Source organism: Branchiostoma lanceolatum, chromosome 19 (genome assembly GCF_035083965.1).
Source record: "Branchiostoma lanceolatum isolate klBraLanc5 chromosome 19, klBraLanc5.hap2, whole genome shotgun sequence".
Lineage (NCBI taxonomy): Eukaryota > Metazoa > Chordata > Leptocardii > Amphioxiformes > Branchiostomatidae > Branchiostoma > Branchiostoma lanceolatum.
The window spans coordinates 3,737,818-3,762,051 of NC_089740.1; the positions used below are offsets into that span (position 1 = coordinate 3,737,818).

At 41.6% G+C, this 24,234-nt stretch overlaps 3 protein-coding genes and 1 pseudogene across 3 annotated transcripts; all 4 read left to right on the forward strand.

The window, feature by feature from the left end:
* Positions 1-167: 167 nt before the first annotated feature.
* On the forward strand, positions 168-7,465 carry LOC136426034 (ornithine decarboxylase antizyme 1-like; the record flags this gene model as incomplete). Its single annotated transcript, XM_066414969.1, has 4 exons — positions 168-285; positions 3,764-3,909; positions 4,745-4,899; positions 5,952-7,465. Coding segments are annotated over 4 exons (615 nt in total), but the record flags the coding sequence as incomplete, so codon positions are not given.
* A 3,656-nt stretch (positions 7,466-11,121) lies between these two features.
* LOC136425862 (ryncolin-1-like) lies at positions 11,122-17,261 on the forward strand. The gene is made up of 2 exons (XM_066414795.1): positions 11,122-11,462; positions 17,231-17,261. The coding sequence occupies exons 1-2, from the start codon at positions 11,122-11,124 to the stop codon at positions 17,259-17,261; spliced, it is 372 nt and encodes a 123-aa protein (XP_066270892.1).
* Positions 16,542-18,842, forward strand: LOC136425737 (cytosolic 5'-nucleotidase 3 pseudogene; annotated as a pseudogene).
* Positions 18,843-20,662: 1,820 nt separating this feature from the next.
* On the forward strand, positions 20,663-23,641 carry LOC136425864 (E3 ubiquitin-protein ligase TRIM45-like). The gene is made up of 4 exons (XM_066414797.1): positions 20,663-22,029; positions 22,368-22,574; positions 22,698-22,784; positions 23,079-23,641. Exons 1-4 carry the CDS (start codon positions 20,901-20,903, stop codon positions 23,639-23,641), a joined length of 1,986 nt encoding a protein of 661 aa, XP_066270894.1. The 5' UTR covers positions 20,663-20,900.
* Positions 23,642-24,234: the final 593 nt, after the last annotated feature.

Sequence of the window (24,234 nt, forward strand, 5' to 3'; positions counted from 1 at the left end):
GAGAGGCCTCCCAGGATACCGTGCGCTACTATTAGGATACTTTGTTGCGTCACAGCAGAGCCGACTGTCTTCGTGGAAGGAGGGAGAAATTTATCGTTTCCAGCCCAATTTTTCCAGTTTTTTCGTAACTCCTACGTTTATTTCAAGGCTCCAAGCCCAACCGGTAAGCCTTATGTTACTTACCGACCCGGAGAGTAGTAATAACAGCCAAAATTGCGTCGAAAAAGAAACGAAAAAAGAAAACAGAAGCATGCCTACCAAACGGGACAACCAAACAACCAACATGTGAGTATTGTACAATTTCTTCAATTTTCTATCATTTTTAACATACGTAATTATACTTTTATTGTTCTAACACTATCCTAGAACTTCAAAACAAACATTTCCTCTTGTTTTGTTTTTGCATATATTATATAGCCTGACAGGAAGTTGGGTCTTCCTGCTGATTACAAATTCATTTCTCCCAACATGTCGTCCTTCATATATAATAATGAAGTTTTTTTGACATTTTTGTACCGAAAAAAACATATTTGTTTGTAGACTGTCACATTTCAGGTCCCTGCACCAATGTTATTGTTTTGAGTTGTGTTTTAGGATCTATATTTGGGAGGGTAAGAAATATGATAAGCCTTTCTTTGACAAGTAGGCGCGGTTGACGTAGGAGAATTATAATGAGAATGGTGTCCGGTGGCCATATTGGATTTCTCTAAAACACAAACACCCTTGTCGCCTTTGCTCTCTGTTTTCTCAAAAAACAAAATAGATTTACCAAATATCTGCTTGAGATTTAAACAGAGGCTTTGGGATATGCATTTTATCCGATTAAATGATTTATTCTCTTGTGCGAAATCGTTAAAACTCCTGTGTGGCGGGAAATTATGTGTGACGTACAAAAATGTTTATGTACAGTAATTTTGCCCTCTCCATATTTTTTGTGTAGAAGTTGTTACGACATTTAGCCATAACAAAGATTTAAAGTCTTGAAAGATTTTAGCGAAAAAAATTGTTATTCCTGCACGTTACGTGATAATTCACTATCTGGTAATGGCGATTGGACTTTGGCTTTGCAGAGTTGCACAATGTTGTTTAGACAGAACTTTGTTCCTTTTGTGCCCTAATCAAAGTCAAAGAGGGCACTCAGCATTTGCCATAAAAGTAGAATTACTGATTCATTTAAGATTTAAAGGGCAAGGTTAGCTATGCCAGCAGTTTTCCAGGGTCAAATTTTTGAGAGGACAACCTTATGGCACATATGGTATTGATTTTGTTCAGCAAACTGGATCCAACCAGTCAGCTGTACCCTATTTGAGCTGACAACACCTTTTTCTGCAAAAGCATCGGTGGCAAGGTTAGGCCATGTTAATTCAATTATGTGGATGACATCCTCTAGGAACCCAAAAGAACTGATGGAAGCGTGCGAAAAGGATAAAATTCGGCGAAAGAAGTTTGACAAAATCAAAATAAAAGTGGTCAGGAAGGTTTAACAAATCATATATGACCTAACAAATGGTATACCAAACTGTAGGTTCTTCATTTTTGTTCTTTCACATCTTCTTTGACTGTAGAAGTGACTTTCTACGACATTGAAACAGGGATTATACTACAGTAGAATCCGCTTAACTGCACCACCTATTTGTCAGCGTTTTTGGTGCAATTATCCGGCTGGTGCAATTATGCGAAATGCCCAGCTGAATCGCGCCAACATGGGCGAGGGGGTGTATTGTTAGTCAAAAACACTAGCACAAAGAAAACAGACGAAATTATTCAGTTATTAACTTTATTTATTGACCCTTTGCTGAAAATAAAGAAATTACTACGAACCTTTTTTAAAAGATTTTGCATTCTTTCATTTTTCCATGCGATCTACCGCATTACAAGTCAACACACATAATGTTACAGGGGAGGCATTCTGAAACATCGTCATATGCATGCGTGCCACTCATGGGATAACAGTTTCTGTGTTACATTACGTAGAGTGCAGTTGTCGATTTACGTAAATCATGTACCGCCATGAAACTAGGAATTGAAACAAAAACTTGGTTACTGATTACGGGTGACCCGCCCGGGACCTCCCATACGATTCCTATCAACGTAACTGTCAATGGAGACCGCCTTCTTTTGTTACTCAAAACAGTTTTAAACATATTGGCGGTATTGCGCCTTTACACCGGCAGGTATCGGCTCATTTGTACCGCGTTTGCCGATTTTAGCGCACCTTTTCAGTTAACTTGTCGAGGATTTTTGGAAAAAATTGGTGCAGTTATCCGGCATTGGTGACCATGCGCGGTGCAGATATGTGGAGTCACTAACAATGCAGTGAATGGGAACCGGTTTTGGATATTAGGATTCGGTGCAATTAAATGGAAGGTGCGTTTATCCGAGGTGCAATTAAGTGGCTTCGTCTGTATAGTATCCATTTTCCAGTATTTTTGGCATATACTTGCTCATTTTGAAGCTGTTTGGTACAATTTTCAATATGGTCAAATGAAATGCCTTCATTTTTTGGAATCCGAATTGGTTGGAAACCGATGCGCATGTGGATGTCATCCGTATAATCAAATCAACATGGCCATGGAACTAAGTAATCGCCAAGCAGATGTAGAATGGCCAAATCGTAACGCAGCTCCATGGAGCAGCCACTCTACATCTGCTTGGAGATTAGGTCATTGTTCAACAGAACACATTTGCTGACTAGTATCAAGGGTCATATATTTTGCCTAATGATTGCAAAGTCCATAGAAGACTAATATGTACAGTATTGTAAGTTGTCCTACAGAAGATTTAAGACTGGAAATCATTCATAACAGTAAGTCCAAAGGAAAGTACCCACCATGCGAATTTGAAAACTACTTAAGAACCTAAAAACTAAAGATTCAGGTTAAAATTGTCCTGTTCTATGCCTGTTTTATTTCTAACATGTAGAGGTCCCCTGGACAGATATGATCATGGCCGCAGGCGCCTATTAACTAACTGAAAATCCTTCTTCACCTCGTAACTATACATATGTATTGGGCAGTGCCCTTCTTCATTTCCATATCCCTTTGAGCACACAATTGTGCAGGGACTACAACAGGGATTGTATTCAACTGCCACATTGTGCCATAAGTGCTAAGCAGACAAAACAGAAGAAACCATTTTTAAAGTCTTTGGTACGGGTATGAACCTGCGACCTATTGAAAGTTGAATGCAAAGCGAGCACTCTGTACACTAGGCTATTAAAATCTCCAAGCAGATCTACATTTGTATATGTGGCAAGGCAGCTATCTAGTATCAAAAGGGCCAACCAGTACCAAAAGCCACCGGTAGATTTTGGTACTGGTTGGCTTTTGGTACTGGTTGGCACTTCTGATACTGCCTTGGCACCGATAGATCTGCTTGGATATACATAATTTTTTTATTGGTCAGAAATTAAGTGCAATGGCTGCCTTGCTAGTGCTGAATTGATGCAGGGTTTACAGGTTTCACATGATTCCCCACATACACATATTTTATGTCCCGAGGATCCGGGCGGCTGCCATTTGGCGCCACCAGGTGACCTCCATACGACCACCCCCAACCGAAGTCAGGTACCCATTTACACCCGATAGAGTGAGAAAAGTTGTGTCAAGCGCCTTTCCCAAGGGCATAAGACCAGTGACATGATAGGATTCGAACCTGGGACAACTGGTTCTGAGCCGAAAGATCTGCTATTGCGCCACATGACCCTGCTATTAAGGCTATTGCACTTCTTATCTAATGTCTTGTATTGTTTATTTTTCGTCAGACGATTGCCCCAAGACTGCTGCTCAACCCCTGCAGGGGGGGCCGGGTGGTGCTCCTGATGTTCCCACAGGCGAGACGGACTGGGGAGGGGGCGGGGTCAGCACTGAGGAGGACGGCAACGGAGCATTCGCACAACGTGTCTTTGGGGTGAGTCTGCTGAAAACGCTGTCAACAGTGGAGTAACGCAATGTTGAACAGTGGTTTGGCTTAATTTTATGGTAGAGAAAGGTGGCACTCGCACTCAAAGAGTTTTTAGATTTTGCTGGTGAAACAACCGTTGTAAAGTAATGCAAGATGGATCAAGTGTTGGCAGTGTCTGTGCCATGATGAGTTTGTGATACCTTTGTCAAAGCTAAAACCTCAAACATGAAACTACAGCAAGAAAACACTGTTAATAATAATATTGGAATAGGGCAACATTGAAAAGGACTGAATATCTTTGTGAAAGAGGTATTGTGTTGCGTTGTCTGATCCCGACCTACTTTGGCCAGCATAACTCAAGCTAGTACTACTACTAGTGTTCATGCATTGTAATGATATTTGGTATGTATAGTGAAGTTTTGAATGCTAAAAGTCAAGGTCTGTACGAGACTTCCTGGCTGCTTTCCTTGAGACTGAAACAAATGTCTTTTTTTGTTTGTTTAAATATTTTTTTTCTTGATTTACTCCTTATGGGCTTGATTTTTCAATTTAAATCCCATCTGATGATGAAATTTTTGGTGGGACAAACCAGGACTGAAGCCGTCTTACAATTGTTTTCACATCGGTAACAGATATCAATTCAGAGTTTGGGTTTAAAACCTTGTGATTCTATTCCCTAATCCTGATTAAAGACATCGGATGCTGTCTGAAAGGTCTGACCACCAAATTTCATCCAGTTGCTTGAGTAACTGTTAATTTCTGTATCTTATTACCTGGATGTCTAACCTTCATTGTCATGATGAACCGGGATGCTAACAAGAATTAAATTGTGTTTGTCCAGGATCGGCTGACCCAGTACAGCAGTGAGCTCCAGTCCCTACGCTTGCAGTCGCGACTCACTGACTCGCGGCTCGTGGAGTGGGAGGCCGTCCTCTGGCGCAGCGTACTATTGGTGGAGACCCCCGCGGGCATCCTGCCGGATGGCAGCAAGGAGAGGTAGGTCAAAGGTCATGTGCGTAGAGTTCAAAAGTCTAGAAGTTGTTTCAGGGACTAAACTGCACATGCACAGCAAGATGCATTGTGATAGCATGTCAAAGGTGAAGAGTAAGTTGTAAATAGTTTTTGTCAAGAAAATGATTAATACATGTCCAGATGTGTCTAGAGCTGTGGACCTAAACAAATTTTAGGTACAGGTACACGGGTTTAGGTACAGGTCTGGACCTGAACCTGTACCTAAAGTACTTGTTCAGAAAATGGTACTCACTTTTTCAATAAGGACAGAAGCATGTTTGAACTGGTGACAAAATAATATATTTACTTGTGCCAGGAATTTTTTTTTGAAAACACAGATGAAAATTTGGCTCCAGCCTTGCAAATGTGTTTTATGTGCTGGAGTATAGTATAGATGTGGCTGTAGTGCACTACCATGGTAATTTCATAGTAATTTCATCTGTCAAAGTGGCCATTCCCTGAGTAAGGCTTGACCTGATTAGTACTGGTCCAGTACCTGTCCACCACTGTCCAGGGATTAGGTATTTTGGACCTGTACCTAATTGAATGTACCCGGTACTGTATCGGTACAGTGCACCAGTACAGAGCTCTAGATGTGTCCTGTTTACATGTATGTTTATGTCTCAGTCAGGGACCTTCAACATTGTCAATGATACCCACAGTCTGGGCTGTCTTGAGCTTTAGATTTTTTTCCGTCCCACTCATTGTTTGGAAGCCCAGGTTGTTAATTTTTGTTGTTAAATCTGTCATTTAAATCTTATTGTCATCAATTCCATGTCATGAAGTTCTGATTTTTTTTATGGACAGGGTGACATTTTTTCCTCACAACGAGCAAATTTCTATCCCAGGAAGAAGGGAAGGGTCCTGGAGACAACTTGCCCACATTGCATCTTGGGCATGTGCAGTTTGATCCATGAAGTGCCTCATAGAAGCCACTTTTCAAACCGTTTTATATATGTAGATGTAGAGTTTGACGTAAAACTTTGAACTCTCATCGCTTGTATTAATCAAGAACATTTGTTATCGTTAATTCCCAGTTTTGTAAACCTTCTTGACTACGCGGAGGAGCAACTCCAGTGTGAGACCGTGCTGATCTGTTTCAAGAAGGACCGGACCGACCGCGCCTCCCTCATCCGAGTCTTCATGTTCATGGGGTTAGAGGTCGTGACCCCAGGTCACCCCGACGTCCCTGACAACCCTGATTACTTCTTCATGGCCTACAGTATCGACTAGACTGGCCTGACCACCCCTTTGGTTGTGAATGTGATAGTCCAAAATTGTGTCACGTGACTGGAATCAGGATGGGGTGGGTTGTACCATTTCCAACTGGAGGGTGATTTTTTAGAATAAAAGATGAATCAGTTTGTGACATACATTGGACTTGACCACTTCATACAAGGGGGTGTTTTTGCCTGTGCTAGTTTGGAGGTCTTTGATTGAACTTATCCAATAAGAATGGACGAAACAGTAAGAAGCTTGTGAACTGGTGGAACACACAGCTTTTTTTCTTGTAACATTTGTAACATACAACTTGATTGGTCAAGCTTACTTTTCAAGTTAGAGTAAGTTCTGCGTTGAAGGCTTTTTGTTCTTTGATCCCAAGTCAATAAAAGTACTTTGAGTTAATTGAATTATCTAATGTTCAATGTTCTAACCAAGTTTTGTTTGTTCAGCACTTATGTTTAGTTCATTAGAATTAATAGCACCATTGTATCAGATTAATGCCTTTGACCTGTGTCGATATTCAATGTAACTATAGAAGTATGTTGTTTTTCTTGTGATAAGAATTCTCCATTGCAAGCAAAATGCAGTTACACATAAAATGCTCACAACTACAACCAAACATATTTTGTTTGTGTTTGATGTGTTGATTATGTTACTGTGCAGAGATGTATGCAGAATATGTTTTGAAATAGAAGGATGCTTTAAATCAGTTTTTGGCAAAGCCTCGAGGGTGGAACTTTTCAGTTTTTGTAACAATGAAAGTAAATGTAAAGACTTCAGAATGGAAAAATAGTCAAATGGGAATGTGAGGCATTGTACCATTGATTTGCATGTAATTCTCTTGCAGTCTTAGTCTTAAAACAAGTTTGCTCAATCAGTGTCAACAACAACAAAAAAGTAATTTTGTCAACCCCCACAGTTTTTAAGTTCTTCGATAGTTTGAAAATTTTTTCCTTACTTTGTGAAGTTAGTGGACTTAAACAGTCATTTCAGTTAATGTAAGCCCAGATGTCTTGGTAATTTACATGTGGTAGTTTAAGCATAATTTACATGTATTCACATATTTTTATAGCCCGAGTACTATCTTCTGTAGTGACTGCTGGCTCAATGCTTTTCGCTTGCTTACAGTGGTAAGCAAGTGACAAGCATTGATTGAGCCAGCAGTCACTACAGAGGCTGGTATTCAGGCTAATTTTTAGGCACCAGAGAAGCTGTTTCCACGCAGATTGTTGTGACTGAGATGTTCTGATAGTAAGGTGTTCGTCTGTGTGTTCAGTTTATCTCGTGAAGATGTGATGGTGACGGAATAAAATCTTTGAAGAACTAATACTGACTTATGTTCTTTTGTAACAAACTAAAAGTGTAGTAGACACAGTTACGACCGGAGCCATGCGTTATAACAGCTAACACGTCCCATGGCCTTTTTGGCGACACCTCAGGGGCGAGCCTAATGCTATATATATAGATAGATAGATAGATAGATAGATGACACCTCAGGGGCGAGCCTAATGGTATGTATGTATGTGTATGTATATATATATCTACATATTATTACATGTGTGCAGTTTGCAAGAATTTTAGGAATTGTACAGGGATACGAAAGTCCAAGGGACGTTAACTCAATAATTCCTGCCTTCATATTTGGCAGGTGGGTAGGTCTTTGTGTTTGTCTCCCCTTTTCCCAAGTTGGCGAGGATGTGTGGAACTGCCAAGCTGTAACCCAGACACCAACAGCTCGGCTCAGATTGGACAAAATGTAGTTTTACTGCACCAGACTGGACCAGTCCACAGCTAACTTCGCAGCAGTTTTACAGCGTGGTTTACTTCGCGACACGGTTCAGGCCTTGGAAGAAGTGTGGTCGCGGTTAGCCACCGACCCTAGAATTTTTTTTTTTTTCGTCGACCACGGGCAAGGGACATGATATTTTTAATCTGCCATCAGAACTGGATTTCTGTATTTCATACTCTGTAACAGCTTAGAAGTCTTTGAAGAATTGATTAAATGATTTTGTATTTCCATGCTCAGTTAATTGCTTTACTTATACGTTGATGAAAGTTAGTCATCCAGGTAGTAAGATACGCCAAAAAATAATTACTCAAGCAACTGGATGAAATTACGTCATAAGCTATCAGCCACCCAAAAATCAAGACTATAGCACGTCCAGGTAAAAGATATAAAAACGGAAGTTCTGCTGCAGTACCAAGGTCACATACCAGGAGGCCCAAAATCGACTTTGAACTTTGGCTTCACAACACCTACCCACATCCCAAATATCATTGTAATCCATCAAGAGGTTCTTGAGTTATGCTGACTGGAGTGGTGCGGAAACACAAACATACTCACATACACACATACATACACACACACAGACAGACACACCCAAAACAATATCTCCATTTTTCATGGAGATAACAAGCAAACAGACAAACAAGCAGACACACACACAGACGCACCCAACACTATATCTCAATTTTTATAGAGATAAAGACGTACATGTAATCTGCAGTGCTAACGAGGGAAAAGCCACATTGGTGTGTTTTGGGAACTGAGAAATCACGAAAGGCTCACAAAGGGGTCTAACTTTTTAAGGCTTATTCACTTTCATTTCAGAAATAAAGAATCACAATATTCAACAAATTTTAGAAACAAAGAATGGGATATCAAGCCATAGATTACGTGTTTCCTTCGTATTTTACCAACCTAGTAGTAGAAATTGGTGTACATTTCCTGCAAAACCATTGTCATGATATCAATGGCCACCACATCCAAACTTCAATCCTATGTTGTGAAACAAGAAGAGGTTGAGATAGTGCAAAAGTGTTTCTGTCCCCTTTTCTATCAAAATAAACCCGATTTTCAGCCTACTGGGTGTTGTGTGGACTATGGTGCAATACAACCTTAGGCGCTGGGAGGAGCGACTAGATGAACAAAACTACTAGTATGTAGGAGTATCCTCGATTTTATCCACCCGACGACTATGAAATGTAAAATTCCAATTCAGATTTTCAACTCTTTTGAGAAAACCTGTACTTGTTTCGCTGCTATCCTTGTATTCGTATCCAGCAAGCATTTGTTGCCTTTTTGTTTACGTCTATATAGCTATGTAATTAGCCTTTGCGACTGTTTTTCTATAAGAGAGGCAAGATAAAATATTGTTGATTTATTTTTCATTGTTCATATTGTAATCTGACATGTATTTTAGTGACGTATTCAGTATCCTTTACAGAGAAGGTAGATTCAATAATACAAACCATCAATTGTACACAAAAAAAGTGTCTCCGTTAGATCTATACACCCACACGAGATGGTTTTTAGTGAAAAGACCATGCCACATCGGCGTAAGCTTTTAATGCAAATTAGCGCACGGCAGAATAAAACAAAACAAAACGGTTGTTTTCTGGAGGTCAAGCAATCAGCAGAATGAGTCTGGTAGCACAGCCTACATCTAGCCACAAACCCTCACGGCCCCATTCGTACCCTCAACATGGCCACCAAGGGCTGGGTCTTTGTCCTGTTCGTCATTGCTACCGAAGTCGCCTGTCCCGGCGGTACAAACACTTCGCCATCCCACAGCCAAACCGAGCATGCTTGCACGCATGGCCTTCGTCATGCAGGCGACGATGGGTGAGTTATAGCTTGAGATTTTTTTTTCATTTTGATAACAAAAAAATTCCGCAAAAATTGATATTTCAAAATATACTCGTAGAAACGCGCATTTCTTTAAGTATGACTATCATGTACATTTCTGCAAAGCTTTATTGATAAATATCAAAGTACAAGCCAAGGAGAGCCTTTTTTTCTAAAAAAGGGGCGTGGCCTTATAAATCTTGATGACGTAATCATGACATCATACTAATTTACATAATATTTCACCTTGCTATAAGGTACTATTTGAAAAAAATTAAGGTTGAAGAAGGTTTATAAACCTTAAAAAGGTTTTTTTTTTTTTCAAAAACATCCCAAAATTCCTCAGCCACCCTTCAACAATACCTTAATTTTAACTTTTACTAAACTATTTGCAACCAATTTCATGCATTAAGTTTCTTGTGGGGTTCCGTTGTACCACTGTTGTTTGTCGCTACACGCATTGATCACCTTTTCCAACCAATGCGATTAATTGATGATAACTTTGCGTAGTCAGAAAGGATGAATAAAACTGTTTTTCCCTTCGTCATACTGATCAACGACCAGTGTGTTCGTCTTCAAAGATGTTCAGACTTGTCACTGGAGCCCACCTAGCCGGGCGCCCATGGAGAATCTCATGCTATCTATGAACCAACAGAAGAATTCTCTCTCGATGATTGATGCCTTACTGGACAAGATAACAGTAAAAGGTAAACAGACCCGTGGAAATCTAATTTGCGTGGGGTGTGCGAGCATAAAAAGTTGATACTTCAAACAACTTTGGAATACCAGGAATTTCCAGCAAATCTTATATGTACAAGACACGTTATTTCATTACCTGCAATAGGTCTTTGGTAGGACACAGTATATTTCATATGAATGTTGACCTGTCAAAATGCACTATCAAACCAGCAAGTCACGAAAACATTACCTACATCAAACAAGCGCTCTGTTTACTTTGATATACTTGTGATGTTTAGAGTGAATTAAAAGCCACTGAAAATGCAACTACTGAGTATAGCCATAACACATGTATGAGACACATATGATGTTATGTCAGATATGTGTCCTGTGGGTTCTTTCCTTAACTATAGATGGACTGAATTTTCGCCAGAGTTTGAAATATGCTTCAAGAGGAAACTGTGATGAATCTAGAAAACATAGAATATTAGAAATAGAGAATATTTATTGCACTTCTCCAAAACTGGAAGACATGGCGGAACAGGTGTACCCCCGCAGAGATCACCTTTTCAAGGCCGCCCTGCGGCTATAGCGCCTTGTGTAGATAAGTGACTTAACCATATCTCTTCTCCTTAATCGTAGATTGTGGAGAAATCTATCAAAATTTCAAAGGCCGCATGGATTCTGGAATCTACACCATCTACCCGCGTTCGTCGGACGGCGAGAACAGCGCCCCACTCCGCGTGTTCTGCCGTGTGGAGGCCGGCCGAGCTTGGACCGTCATCCAGCGGCGACAGGACGGGTCTGTGGACTTCTACGACCGGACATGGGAGGACTACAGCCGAGGGTTCGGGAACATTGCGGGAGAGTTCTGGCTCGGCAACGACAACATCCATCTGCTGACCAACCAGGGCAAGTACAGGCTGAATATTGGCTTAGAAAAGTTCAAATCTTGTACAGCTTGTCATGAGGGGTATCTGCAATATGACCACTTCTCTGTGGACAACGGGCAGGCAAGGTACAGGTTACATCTGGGTTCATATACGGGGACTCCACGAATGAATTGTCACTGCACGAAATGGCCTCGTATCCCGGCGTATACGTACAGGGATTCCTCCGGAAATATTCCATATCCCGGTGCGGATTTAGCGTATCCGATAGTTATAACGGATACGCTAAAGCCGCACCGGGATATGGAATATTTCCGGAGGAATCCCTGTACGTATTCGCCGGGATACGAGGCCATTTCGTGCAGTGTGTCTTTTCAAGATAATGGAATATTTCGTGTTAACCCTTATAGAAAGGTTTACAAGACGCTACCATGCTACTTGTTTAAAATGGGACGGTTCTGGACTCGCCGACTTGATATATTGAACCCAAATGGTTTCTACTATAATGGTACGGACTGTCCTAAAGAATCAACAAGGAAAGTACCTGGGATAATGGGGTACAGTTTCATTGAGACGAGAATCTCTGAAACAGAGTAGCAAGTCTATCTGGACTGAGCGATCAAAAAACCTACTGACCATAGTGCAACTCAATGCTCGAAGCTTACTACCCAAGATAAATGAACTCAGGTCATGGTCGTCTTCAATGCATTTTACTATCATATGCATAACCGAGACTTGGCTAAGTGACGACATTGCAGACAAAGATGTGGAGCTGGAAGGATACATGTTGTACCGCAAAGACCGAAACAGACACGGAGGTGGTGTCATGATATATGTCAGTGATTTCTTGTACTGCGCCAGGCGCAATGATCTAGAAAATGACGCCGTAGAATCCATCTGGTGCGAAATAACAAAAGCCAATAACAAGTTCTTAATCAACTGTTCATACCGTCCGCCATCTTCAGATGACACGTTCTATGGTCTTTTTGAAGATCAAGTGCAGCAAGCAACGAACCAAGCCCAGGCTGTTAAAGTCATATTGGGCGACTTCAACGCGAAGAACAGCAACTGGTTAAGCAGCAACGCGACTAACAACCCAGGCCGGCAGCTAGAAAATATATTCCTAAACCATGGACTGGAACAGTTGCTTCATGAACCGACCCGTGGAGGGAACCTGCTTGACCTGATTGCAACCTCCCATCCAGCAATGTGTTACCAGACGGGCACATTGGCTCCTCTTGGTGACTCTGACCACCAATCAACAGTCACCGCACTTAATCTGAAAGTACGCCAGCCCAGCGGAAAACGACTCGTGTGGTCATATGACAAAGCAAATATTGAGGCTCTTCATGAACACATCGAAAACGCACCTTGGGACATTAATTATATCTTTGACTCTATGGACGACATCTGGGATTCATGGTATAACATGTTCATTGCGATCTGCAAACAGCACATCCCCCACAAACTCATTTCGACTACCAGAACAGCAAAGCCGTGGATACATTCCAACAAACAAGTCAGAGAAGCAATCCGTCGAAAACATCGTCTCCACTCCAAAGCAAAACGGGTACATACAGACGTAGCCTGGGCTGCCTACAACAAGAGTGGTTTAAAAAAAAAACAGGCGACGTGAGGATTTGTATGAAATGAATTAACATATATCATCAATCTTTAAATCCGGCTTGTATAGGAAGGCTAGCACAGGGAGTGTTTGAAAGTCATGTAGTCGTAATATGCTTGCGGTCAAAGGTTTGTTGACGTTTGAGCCCCGGTTTAATACACAGAGCCGAAAATGGCCTCCCGCTTCTCCCCCGACCATGGTTAGAGTGATTCGGGAGCTAGGTCGGCGTCGGCTGGCGTTCGGCTGACTCGGCTGGTGTTTGGCATGCGCAAGCCGAATATTTAAAAAAGAATTCCATCTGTCCGTGATATAAACAACATAGAACAATGAATTATTTTGATTAAAACCAAAAATGGTCCGTGTTTTGAAAGTCGCTGAATGTGTCCATTTCAATTCGTGAGAGTGTCAGCAATCGGCCGGGTACTAGTCGGGAGAGATTCGGCAGTCTGCGGCTAGAGGTCGGGATGGTTGGGAGTAGGTTAGAAAGCACTCGGGGCTCGGTAGTATAGTTGACATGGAAAGAATCGATTTTAGGCGCCGCGCGAGGAGCCCATGTAACACCATGTCCACCCGTCGAAGCGCCGCCTACATTTGTGTATTCACCATAACTTGTACGTTATAGACAGATTAAGGATAACAACTTTGGTCTTTTACTTAACTTTTTATCAGTCTACATGGGGTTAAGGGGCTATCAGAGAAGCCCGGCCGTCTTCAGAAAACATAACGATATTTCACCCCAACATCTGCTTGGAGACTTTATCCGTAATCTCCAAGCAGATGTAAGAAGCCCACCTTTGTCGGCGGTTCTCCTGTCTGTGCCATGCTGTCCGATTGGGTGCTCGGGTCTTGGTGCAGCACGCCTGTGATCCAAACACATTCTAACATCTAATTACTTCTTTGAACACGTTTATGTACATATATGTATCAAACTGCAAATAACAGCACTTGTTCGTGATTCGTGACAGTGACATGTGACAATGATCTTTATTTGCACGTTCCTGCCTACATGTGCATATGCAGTATTGTAGTTTATATGGAGGCACAACCGGTGCAATGGCCGAGTGGGTAGAGTGTTCGCCTTGCATACGGTAGGTCGTGAGTTCGAACCCCGGCCGGGTCATACCAAAGACTGTAAAAATGGTACATACTGATTTCTCTGCTTAGCACTCAGCATTTGGGAAATAGTATGGAAGTTAAACACACACCACTACCAGTGGACTAGCCCCCTGCTGTAGTGATTGCACAAAGTGTGGCCCAAGGGCTACTGAAACGGAGATGGGCGCCGCCCTATGCACCATCGGTGCGGGAAGGAACTTTGACTTTGACTTTCAATATTATATGAAACATATTCAGTACAGTGTAGAGAATCGTTACATATGAATGAAGCGTTCGTTCTTACACAATCAGATAAACAAAACAACTAAATATATGCTATACTATATCTATCGATTACACAATAATCAAACATATTATGCTATGCTATCATTGAATCTATTTTTTACATGTCTCTTCCCTCTTCTTAAAGAGTGTACGAATTCACATAGTTTTTGTTGTATAATGTTGTCAAAGGATGCTATTAAATATACAAATATTTAGATATTTTATATGAAAGATGAACTTTCAGCAATTGTTTAAATCGTGTACTAGTATCTAAATTCACTCACTCACTCACTCACTCACTCATGACCCATGACCTCAGTATCTAAATTCAGGGCACCAATAAAAGAATTACGTATGTTCCTGTATAGTAAGACAAAATGAACTTCATTTTCTATACGGTTGGAGTTACAAAGTGTACAAAGTCTGTCGTTCCGAGGACGTCTTAAGACAGTCATGGTTTGACGTGTGAAGCAATCTGTCTCTTTGGTTATGATTTCTCTAAAACAAACGCATACATGCATACATATAACGATATAGATGAACAGATGACTCAATTAAATAAAGTGTCCATAACCATTTAACGTTGGGTAACCTAAATTCGGAATTTTTCCGATAATGGTTGACTGAAATCAATCTAGCAGAACAATAAAACATCCTTTTTTTCTATTATTCTGTCAGTATCATGTACTATCTTTGCACTAATCATATATATGGTAGATTTTGTCTCTAGTCGTGCTGACACCATAATATTTGAACTTGAAACTACCGTGCGCCGCACGCACAATTACGGTGCTGTCGGACAGGGGGGCACATTAATATGGGAGAGAAGATTCGTCTTGAATATCTTACCGCTAATCACATTTTATACAGCAGCTATTCGTTCCATCCTTGGCTTGAGGAGAGTGCTATGGATATAGACGTGTCCAAGTAAAAAAAATACACGAAAAAACGGCCATACCGCACACATCAGGCCAGTTCGGGAACAAGCCGTGTGTTGAGTCGGTAGAACTTCACTCAAAGTCGGCCCATCGTCATCATCGGGCAACGTGTAACGTTACATTATTCATGGCAAGTAAGCTGGATGCCGTAGCAATGGTAATACTACTATGTCCATGTGTTCCTTGTTGTGTTAGGAGCAAACTTTGAGGAAAATATCTTCCTCAGTCCACTATCACACGCAGCATTTAGACAAAAAAGTGTTCCTCACAAACCTTTGTCGTCTGCTTGACAACAGGATTCTGGTTAACAATATGGCGGCGGGAAAATACACGTGCCGTAGGTTGTAGCAACAGAGAGGAGTTTTGATGATTAATCACACTTAGAATCCAGTTGTAGGTTAGCAAAAGAGATTGTAATAAGTTGTCTTGTAAATAATTGTGTTTAGCAGGAAGCGGATGTGACATTTTTCTTATAAACCAGCCGACAACCATGTTGTGTACTTCTCCCACGAAGCCCTCAGACTGTTCCAATAAGGGACGGAGAGTTTTTGACCTCGTCGCCTTATAATCCATGCTTATCGAAGCTTTTCAGACAGTGTTCTGAATACGTAAGTCTGTCAGGTTTGCATTTCTAGCGGTATTTATTTATGTTGCATCTAGCACATATCCCTAAATACCCCGTTTTCGAAAAATCCCGACTTTAAGTACCCCACGAATTTAGGTTACCCGACGTTACATCAGCAGTAAGAGATCTTATACAATGTTTGATATTGTGATTCCTTCTGGTGACGGAATGGTGCACAGATGAACTCCGTTAGAACCTTGGCAGAAAAAAAGGACAGAAATAAAACAAGAAAACAGTGGGACATATCATTCGCCTTATACATATGTAATGTAGAACGTAATATGTGGCAACTGAGAGTGCCTCAAAAAAGCCGCGAGACACATGCCAGTCTTCCCCATTGTTAGCTGAATTCATTACCTGCAGTTTTTTATAAAAACGATAGTCGTCGCTGCTAGACCGTGTCTGTACATTTTTCGACATAACCATTACGATTATAGGGGTGTAAATTGACATAATTAAACATACTTTTTTACGGTTGAAAGAGAAAATATAGAATGAAATTAAACATACTTAGCTCTATATTAAGACAAAAATCTCTAAACAATCCACGTAAATTGATTATACTGAAAAAAGCCATACCTTTGTGCCAAGGTTTACCTGAAATGTTTTGGTATAGTCCATCCAGGGCTCATGACCTAGTTTGCGGAAGAGAGGGACTTTGGACTTCGTCCACGTTTCTCACGATTTTGATTCGAAACTCTGCTTTGTGAGCCTTCTTTGTCTCAGATATCCTTTAGCTTAGACTCAGTCCTTGAAGGTGAGTACTTGGGAGTAGAACACGTATTTTTATGTACCTAGTTCGTCTGCCCGGGCCCAAATTATTGTATAACGGTATAGAGCTATAGAGGGAGGTGCACAGAGCTATTTCCAGAGCTAGAGACCAAGGATTGTACACTGTACCAATAAGATGAGCGATTGTACAATATTAACTGGCACGACCTAGGAATTGACCACTTTTAGTTGTAAATGCAGCAGCCGTGAAGGTACTCTGTGACCATATTTTGCTGAGATGCAAAAATATAAAATGTGGAGCATATTAGGTAATGATTTAAAAGTTTCTTTTAAACGGTTTGTGAAACTCTCTGGAACAGCGATTGTATCATACATCAAGCAAAATTAGATTGCTTTAGTGGGACAGTATGATAATTTTCGAATGACAGAAAAGGGGGCGTGGTCAGTATACAATGGGGAAAAGTCAAATTACACAGTTCCACAGACATGAACAAGTAGGGCATGGGTGCATAAAGACACCAAATGGGGAAAAAAACTTTATCGTACAACAATGAAGATATCATTCTCATGTTGTTCTATGTTTTTCGTCAATTTCAGGTTGTCTGGCCTAGGCCTGTGGGTACAGTAGTTGTACAAGAGACTGACATGTCCAGCACATCGTTTCTACGCTTGCTGCGATTGGTTGAACAAGACCACATCCACATCACTGATGCCCGCCGTGTGGAGCAGATACTGTCTAATCTCGTGGCAGCAGGGAAGCAGAAGTTACGCGTCATCAGCGACTTCGATCAGACTCTCAGTCGCTACGCCTTCAACGGCGTGAGGTGTCCAATGAGTCACGACGTCATCGCACAATCCAACCTTATGTCCGAGCCAACCCGGGCAAAGGTTAAAAAGGTTGTGGATTATTATTACCCAAAAGAGATCTCCCTAACCATCCCTATGTCTGAGAAGATTCAGCTGATGGTCGACTTCTGGACACAAATCCACGACATCTTTCTGGCGTCCGATCTGAACCAACAAGACATCTCTTCCACCATACGCGGCTCCAGCCCGCCACTACGGGAAGGCTGCGACGCCTTCATGAGCACGCTTCACCGCCATGATGTCCCGCTACTCGTGTTTTCCGCTGGGCTCGGAGACGTCATCCAAGAAATGTTCGCGAAGTACAACATGGTGTATTCAAACTGCCGCGTTGTTTCGAATTTCATGAAGTTCGATGGCGCCGGGAAGCTTGTCGGTTTCCACGATCCGTTGATCCACATCTTCTACAAGAATAAAAGCGTGCTTCCAGACGAGAGCTACTTCACCGACCAACGAGAGCGTACGAACGTCATTCTTCTCGGAGACTCGCCGGGAGATCTACAGATGGCAGACGGCGTGCCGAATGTTGAGAACGTGTTGAAGATCGGATATCTGAACGCGCATCTGGAGAGGCTGGACACGTTTACTGAGCTGTACGACATTGTGCTTGTCCAGGATGAAACCATGGATGTGGTGAACTCACTACTGAAAAAGATCTTAGATGATCACCTCAGAGAATCCTGATATTTTGCAATGCTTTTAGTAGAATGATCCAGTATTAGATTATACTGAATTATATTATATTTTTGATGCTAGAAATGTCAGTATTTTTTAAGATATTTTGGCAAGGAGATTATATTTTTACCACAATTAGTTTATTTGTAAACTGATTAACTCAATAAGTTATGAGTAGACATTCCATTTGAGATTGTCTTGGTATAAGGACAATGGTTTGGGAGTTTTGGAAAAGATTAGGAAATACAACTTTAACCATAGTTATTACATTTCAACTGGAAGAATGGGATTGAATAAAAAAGCACTGCACAATAAAAAGGTGAGGAACATAAATGCATGGGTGCTTCATTGTTTACTTTGTTATGTCCCATATGGGCTTGGATGACACTGTAAACAAAATAATATACTTCTACTTGCATACAGCCCTCACGCATGTAGTTGCCATAAACTTTGTACATAAAAGTTACAACAGTCACCTCAGTATCTAAATCAAATAGTGCTGTTAATACAATGGCAATGCCTATAAAACTGAAAAGATTATATGTGCACATATAAAAGTGCACATTCAAGTATTTTGAGAAAGATTTGAGAGCCAAAATAGGAGCTAAATCACACAGTACATCATCAACACACAAGGTCAAATAGATATTCATGTCATTTATTTGAGCTGTCTGAAAAATTACCAAACCATATTAGGGTTATAGTTTTAGCTTATCATCAAAATGCACTAAACGAAAGTGTTAATTATAATGTACTGCAAATTGCAATTAATAACTTACTGTATATCTGCAAATTGGTAGACAATACCAAGCATGTGTGCACTTACTACACTGGTACTGTTCTTTTAAGTTAAAGTAGCAACACTTTTAGTAAAGGAATTTCAGTGTTGTGATAAAACAAATCAGTTTACCATTTCTGTAGAGAAATTGCTGCTGGCCATGTGTCAACACAACACGGAGGATTACTGTTTCTTCTGTAATTAGAACTGTTTGCCATAGCTTTCACACACTATGTCATCCATAACTACACTAAATTATCCACTGTCTATACTACATCCTTTTCTATCTTTGAATGACTCAGTCACACAGGACAAACATATGTACTCATGATGTCTGCAGTTGGCTAAACATATTTTGTCTTTGAGATTGAAACAAAAGTCTTCATTGTTGGTATTTACATCTGCTGTTTAGTAATAACCACATACCCAGGCCCATTATTTGCCCCATTCTGACCACTTGTGTTAGAACCAGAGTTAAATGAACCTCCCCCTCATCCACCACTTTGCAAACAAAAATACCCCATGAGGAACCCCCTCCCCCACCCCCTCCACCACCAAACCCATAACTTCCGCCCCCTCCCCCGAACCCACCATCAGCACCATTGTGTGTGCCCTGTCCTCCTTCACCACCATTGATAAATGCCTTCCCACCTTTCTCACTAATCCCATAAAGATCAATGCTTCCATCGTCATTCAGTCCTCCTCCACCCCCACCCCTGCCACTATATCCTTGTACTTCTGGAAAACTCTTATTACCATTTTTAGACACAGTCCCGTCACACAGGGTATTACGAGTCTGTAGCCCTGCCCCTCCTCCTCCACCCCCGGCAATAATGATTGCCTTGCAATTGTTCAATCGTCCATCAGTTACAAATGTACCACCCCCTCCTCCTACACCTGCTCCAGACTTGTCCCCGTCACCTTCTTGTCCCACCAGGATCCTCAGACCCTGACCTATTAAGAAATAAAAATGTATTTGATGATTTTACAGGGAGGTCTTTCACGGTGATTCTGTTTTGTCCACAAATCAACATCATATAGTCTGCTAACTTGGGACGTTCAACAAAATGTCCAACAGTTGCTACAGTTAAAATGTCCCACCTTGTTTGAGTTGGAATGTTCCCCTCAGTACGGCACCCCGACCTCGAGCAGACTTTGGGTCACCCTGCAGCAGCTCCTGATAAAAAGGCAGCAAACAAACATTTTTTTATTTTCTTTTTTATTATTTATTTTCCATCCAGCAACATAAACAACACAGTCAGTAATTCAGTAACATAAATTAGTGTCATATACAAACTGACGTCAGTAATTCATGTCAACAACACAAAAAAACACCATAACTTGTCATATAGAAACAGTGTCATATAAAACAAAACTTTCTCCGTCCAGTAACAAGTGTCATATACAAAAGAAAACTTTGTCCATTCAATAACATAATTTCAATCAAAACATAGATAATAGTGTCATTTGAAAAACTGAAACACAACTGAAAATAACTTATGGTACAAGGTCAAAAGAAACCTTGGGTCACGAACAATGCTCCAGTAGTTCGGTAGGGTAGACAAGGAAAATGTTGGGAAAATAATAATAGAAGGTAAGTCCAGCTGAAGCGTTGAAATCCAAATCCAGATCCCTCCGGTTGATGTTGAGGTGGGAGGGGGCTTTGTTGTGAACACAATAGCTGGTTTCAAAGACTTCACAGACCACTGAATGTATGTTTGAATAATGGTCTATTACATAAGCGAATAATGTCGATGGATCTGACCAATATCACAGAATTACATCATGCTTAAAGTTTTCTGACACACAGTTCAGCTCCAGGAAACATGCCATTTACCAAAATATTTCAAAAAGCGCGCGCCTCAATCAATCGAAGTGACGTATTTCCAAGTCTAGAGTTCAAAGTTCAACTTAATTCTTCTCAGTTGGAGACTGCATACACGCGTCAGAATGGCGGAGGCCGTTCTGAGCCAAATCTCAGGCGAATTTCTGGAATGTGCGATCTGCCTGGAGTCCTTTAAGGACCCCAAGATCCTGCCGTGTCTTCACACCTTCTGCAAGGGCTGTCTTGGGAAGTTCTTGGCGAAGGAAGGTGACGTGAAGGGAAAGTTTCCCTGTCCAACATGTCGGACCGAAACCGTGCTTTCGGAGGGCGGTGTCGCTGGGCTCAAAGACAACTTCTTTGTGCTGAGCTTGAGGGACACCGTAGAGGCTCAAAAGAGTTTGGTCAGCAAGGAGGATGACAATTTCCATTGCGATGTTTGCGAAGAAGAAGAAGCAAGCGGTGGCTGTGAGATCTGTGAAGAGTTCTTGTGTGATGAGTGCTCTCGGGCCCACCGTCGAGCCAAACGCACACGCGAGCATGAAGTCATCGGCGTGGCGGAGCTAAAAGAAAAGCGACTCGCCAAGATGAGTTCCATCAAGTCAAAATCACTGCCTATCTGTCCAAATCACGACGACGAGAAGTTGAAGTTTTTCTGTGAGTCGTGCCTGCGCCCCATCTGCCGAGGTTGTACGGTACTGCAGCACAGAGACCACAAGTACGGCTACCTGGCAAACGTCGTTGGTGACTTCAGGGTCAAGATCAAGGACACACTAGAAGCTGCCAAACCAAAGATCGATGAATACAGAGATGTTGCAAGTGTCCTAGCCATGAAGCAAGCTGAGCTTGACAACAAGAGTAAGAAAGCCGCAGATGATATAGATGCAGCTGCAGACAAAGAGACCAAGTATTTCAGTGGCCTTATCATAGGCAAGCAGACAGAACTCAAAGAACAGTTAGCAACAGACATTGCAGCCCGTTCCAAACAGCTCTCTGCCACATCAGATAGTGTTGAGAGCACCCTAGGCTGTCTGTCCAGCACAGTGGACTTCTCGCAGAAAGTCGTGGAGCATGGCAGTGACTTTGACGTCATGAACGTGTACGCTGACGTCACGGCGCGGCTAGCATCTCTACTGAAATGTCCAACTCCGGACATCCCTGACGACATCAGTGACGTCACGTTCCATCCTCAGATGAAGAGGAAAGTCAGGGAAATTGACCTTGGTAATATTGTTGGTGCGACCTCCAGCATAACTGGTAAGCTTGCGTCGAAGGCACTCAAGTTTGGTCTTTCGAATAATATCTACTAAAACATAATTCTTCCACCAGGGCATATAATTCTGTCACCCTGAAAAGATACGTCCAAAAAGATCTTCAACCCAACGTCCCCCAGTTTAATGTACTCCAGACCTGTATATCTAAACTGTGAATACCTGGGGATGCTGCACTAGAGATCTCTCAAACCCACTGTTTTTCAAAGCGGCGGATTTATGTAACCCGGCAGATTGATGTTAATGGAGGTTACCATATTGGTACAATTGATTGGTGTTCTTAAATGTCAGTATAATAAAACGACAATTGATACTTTTTCGCAGATCGACCTGTTGCTGAGGAAGAAACAGTACAGGACCAGACTACTGTCTGTATGAAGTTCACCACCCTGGGGGCCACCGGCCGTCTGGGCCCCACTACCCTGGGGAACCACTACAGGGGACATCGGTATGAACACCTGGTGACGCTACATAACGGGATACAGCGCTTCTCTATACCAGAGACAGGAACCTACATCATAGAGGCAGCGGGTGAGGGAGTTTGTTTTAACTGTACATGTAGATGTGATGAATGTCATGCTTGTTGTGTTTAGTAAAAGCTAGGAAGTTGGTTCAGTATTTTACTCAATTGTTTGTTTGCTGCCTTTTTATCAGGAGCTGCTGCAGGGTGGGGTCCATTTGACCCAAATTCTGCTCGAGGTCGGGGTGCCGTACTGAGGGGAACTTTCCAACTCAAACAAGGTGTGACATCTTTAACAATAGCACCTGTTACTTTAGTGTTTGAGTTTAAACGTCTTAAGGTAGCAGACCATTATGCTGACTTGTAGACAAAACAGAAACATTAAGTACAAGAAATCGGAGACCTCATACATGTATCTCTATGAAATCTTCTGATTATGCAAATGACTTCCACATTTAAATAATCTATGCTTGGTCATGTATATACACACAGACAAACACACAGACACAGCCAAAGAATATCTACTGAAATATCTCCCTGTAGAATCATCAAATACACATTTTTTTTTCTTGTAGGTGAAGGTCTGAAGATTCTGGTTGGACAAGAAGGTGCTGAGAGTGAATCTGGAGCAGGGGTTGGAGGAGGGGGTGGTACATTTGTTGTCAGCCCATCGGACAATCCACTCATTGTTGCCGGGGGTGGGGGAGGGGCGTCAGGGGTACAGACTCGTAACCCCCTGTGTGACGGGACTGTGTCTCAGAATGGCAATAAGAGTTATGGAGGAACTGTGAGGGAGGGAGGAAGTAATGGGTTTGGAGCACCATATAATTATGGTGGAGGAGGCCTGAAGATTCAAAGTAACTGTTACAGTACTGAGAAAGGTGGGAAGGCCTTTGCCAGTGGGGGGGTTGGAGGACAGGGCAAACACAACAATGCTGATGGTGGGTTTGGTGGAGGGGAAGGAGGTTGTGGATTTGGTGGAGGAGGGGGTGGGGGAGGGGGTTACTCTGGGGGTGCCATGGGTGAATTCTGTTTGCAAAGCGGTGGAGGAGGGGGAGGTTCCTACAACTGTGGTGAAGATAAAAGTGGTGAGAATGGGGCAAATGATGAACCAGGGTATGTGGTCATTACCAAGTAGAAACAGATTCCCAAGTAGAAATCTATGAGAAAAAAAAACAAAAAAATTATTTTAACAAAACAGTTGAAACAACTTGATGGTGATTTATAGTTTAATCTACAAGCTGTGATGTATTAAAAAAAGCGTAAAACCTGTAAATATGGTTTTTGTTCCACATCATACCTATGATCTGCTATCATCATAGCGTGTCTTGTTACTAAATGGTTTGACGAGTTAGACAATTTTTCATCATGAAGCTACCTCTATCCACATGTAAGATTGTAGCAAACATAGTCATGTGGAGTAAACGGCAAACAAACAACTGATAACCTGACTTAGCACACAATGTATAATACACTGTAAATATGTTACTATGACAACCAGTATCTTTATGTGATATGTGGTTTAATCTTGAACCATCCTGCCAGTCTATGTACTGTAACACAATGTCATATACTCTTTGGAGCCAACATTGTAACATGTGTAATATATTATGCTGTAACATTGATGTATATTGTGAATAAAATGTGAAAAAAAACATAGTCATAGGCGTTTTGGTTGTAAAGACCTTAAATTATTTTGGATGGATGGAAAGTTTGTGAAGTAGAAAAAAG

Bases quoted from the DNA above. Each gene is read 5' to 3' on its own strand.
- LOC136425862 (XM_066414795.1), top strand. From the start codon at position 11,122: ATGGATTCTGGAATCTACACCATCTACCCGCGTTCGTCGGACGGCGAG. The intron at 11,463-17,230 runs GTACAGGTTACA...CGTCAATTTCAG, and splicing joins GTGGACAACGGGCAGGCAAG to GTTGTCTGGCCTAGGCCTGT.
- LOC136425864 (XM_066414797.1), top strand. From the start codon at position 20,901: ATGGCGGAGGCCGTTCTGAGCCAAATCTCAGGCGAATTTCTGGAATGT. The intron at 22,575-22,697 runs GTGAGGGAGTTT...CCTTTTTATCAG, and splicing joins CTACATCATAGAGGCAGCGG to GAGCTGCTGCAGGGTGGGGT. The intron at 22,785-23,078 runs GTGTGACATCTT...TTTTTCTTGTAG, and splicing joins AACTTTCCAACTCAAACAAG to GTGAAGGTCTGAAGATTCTG.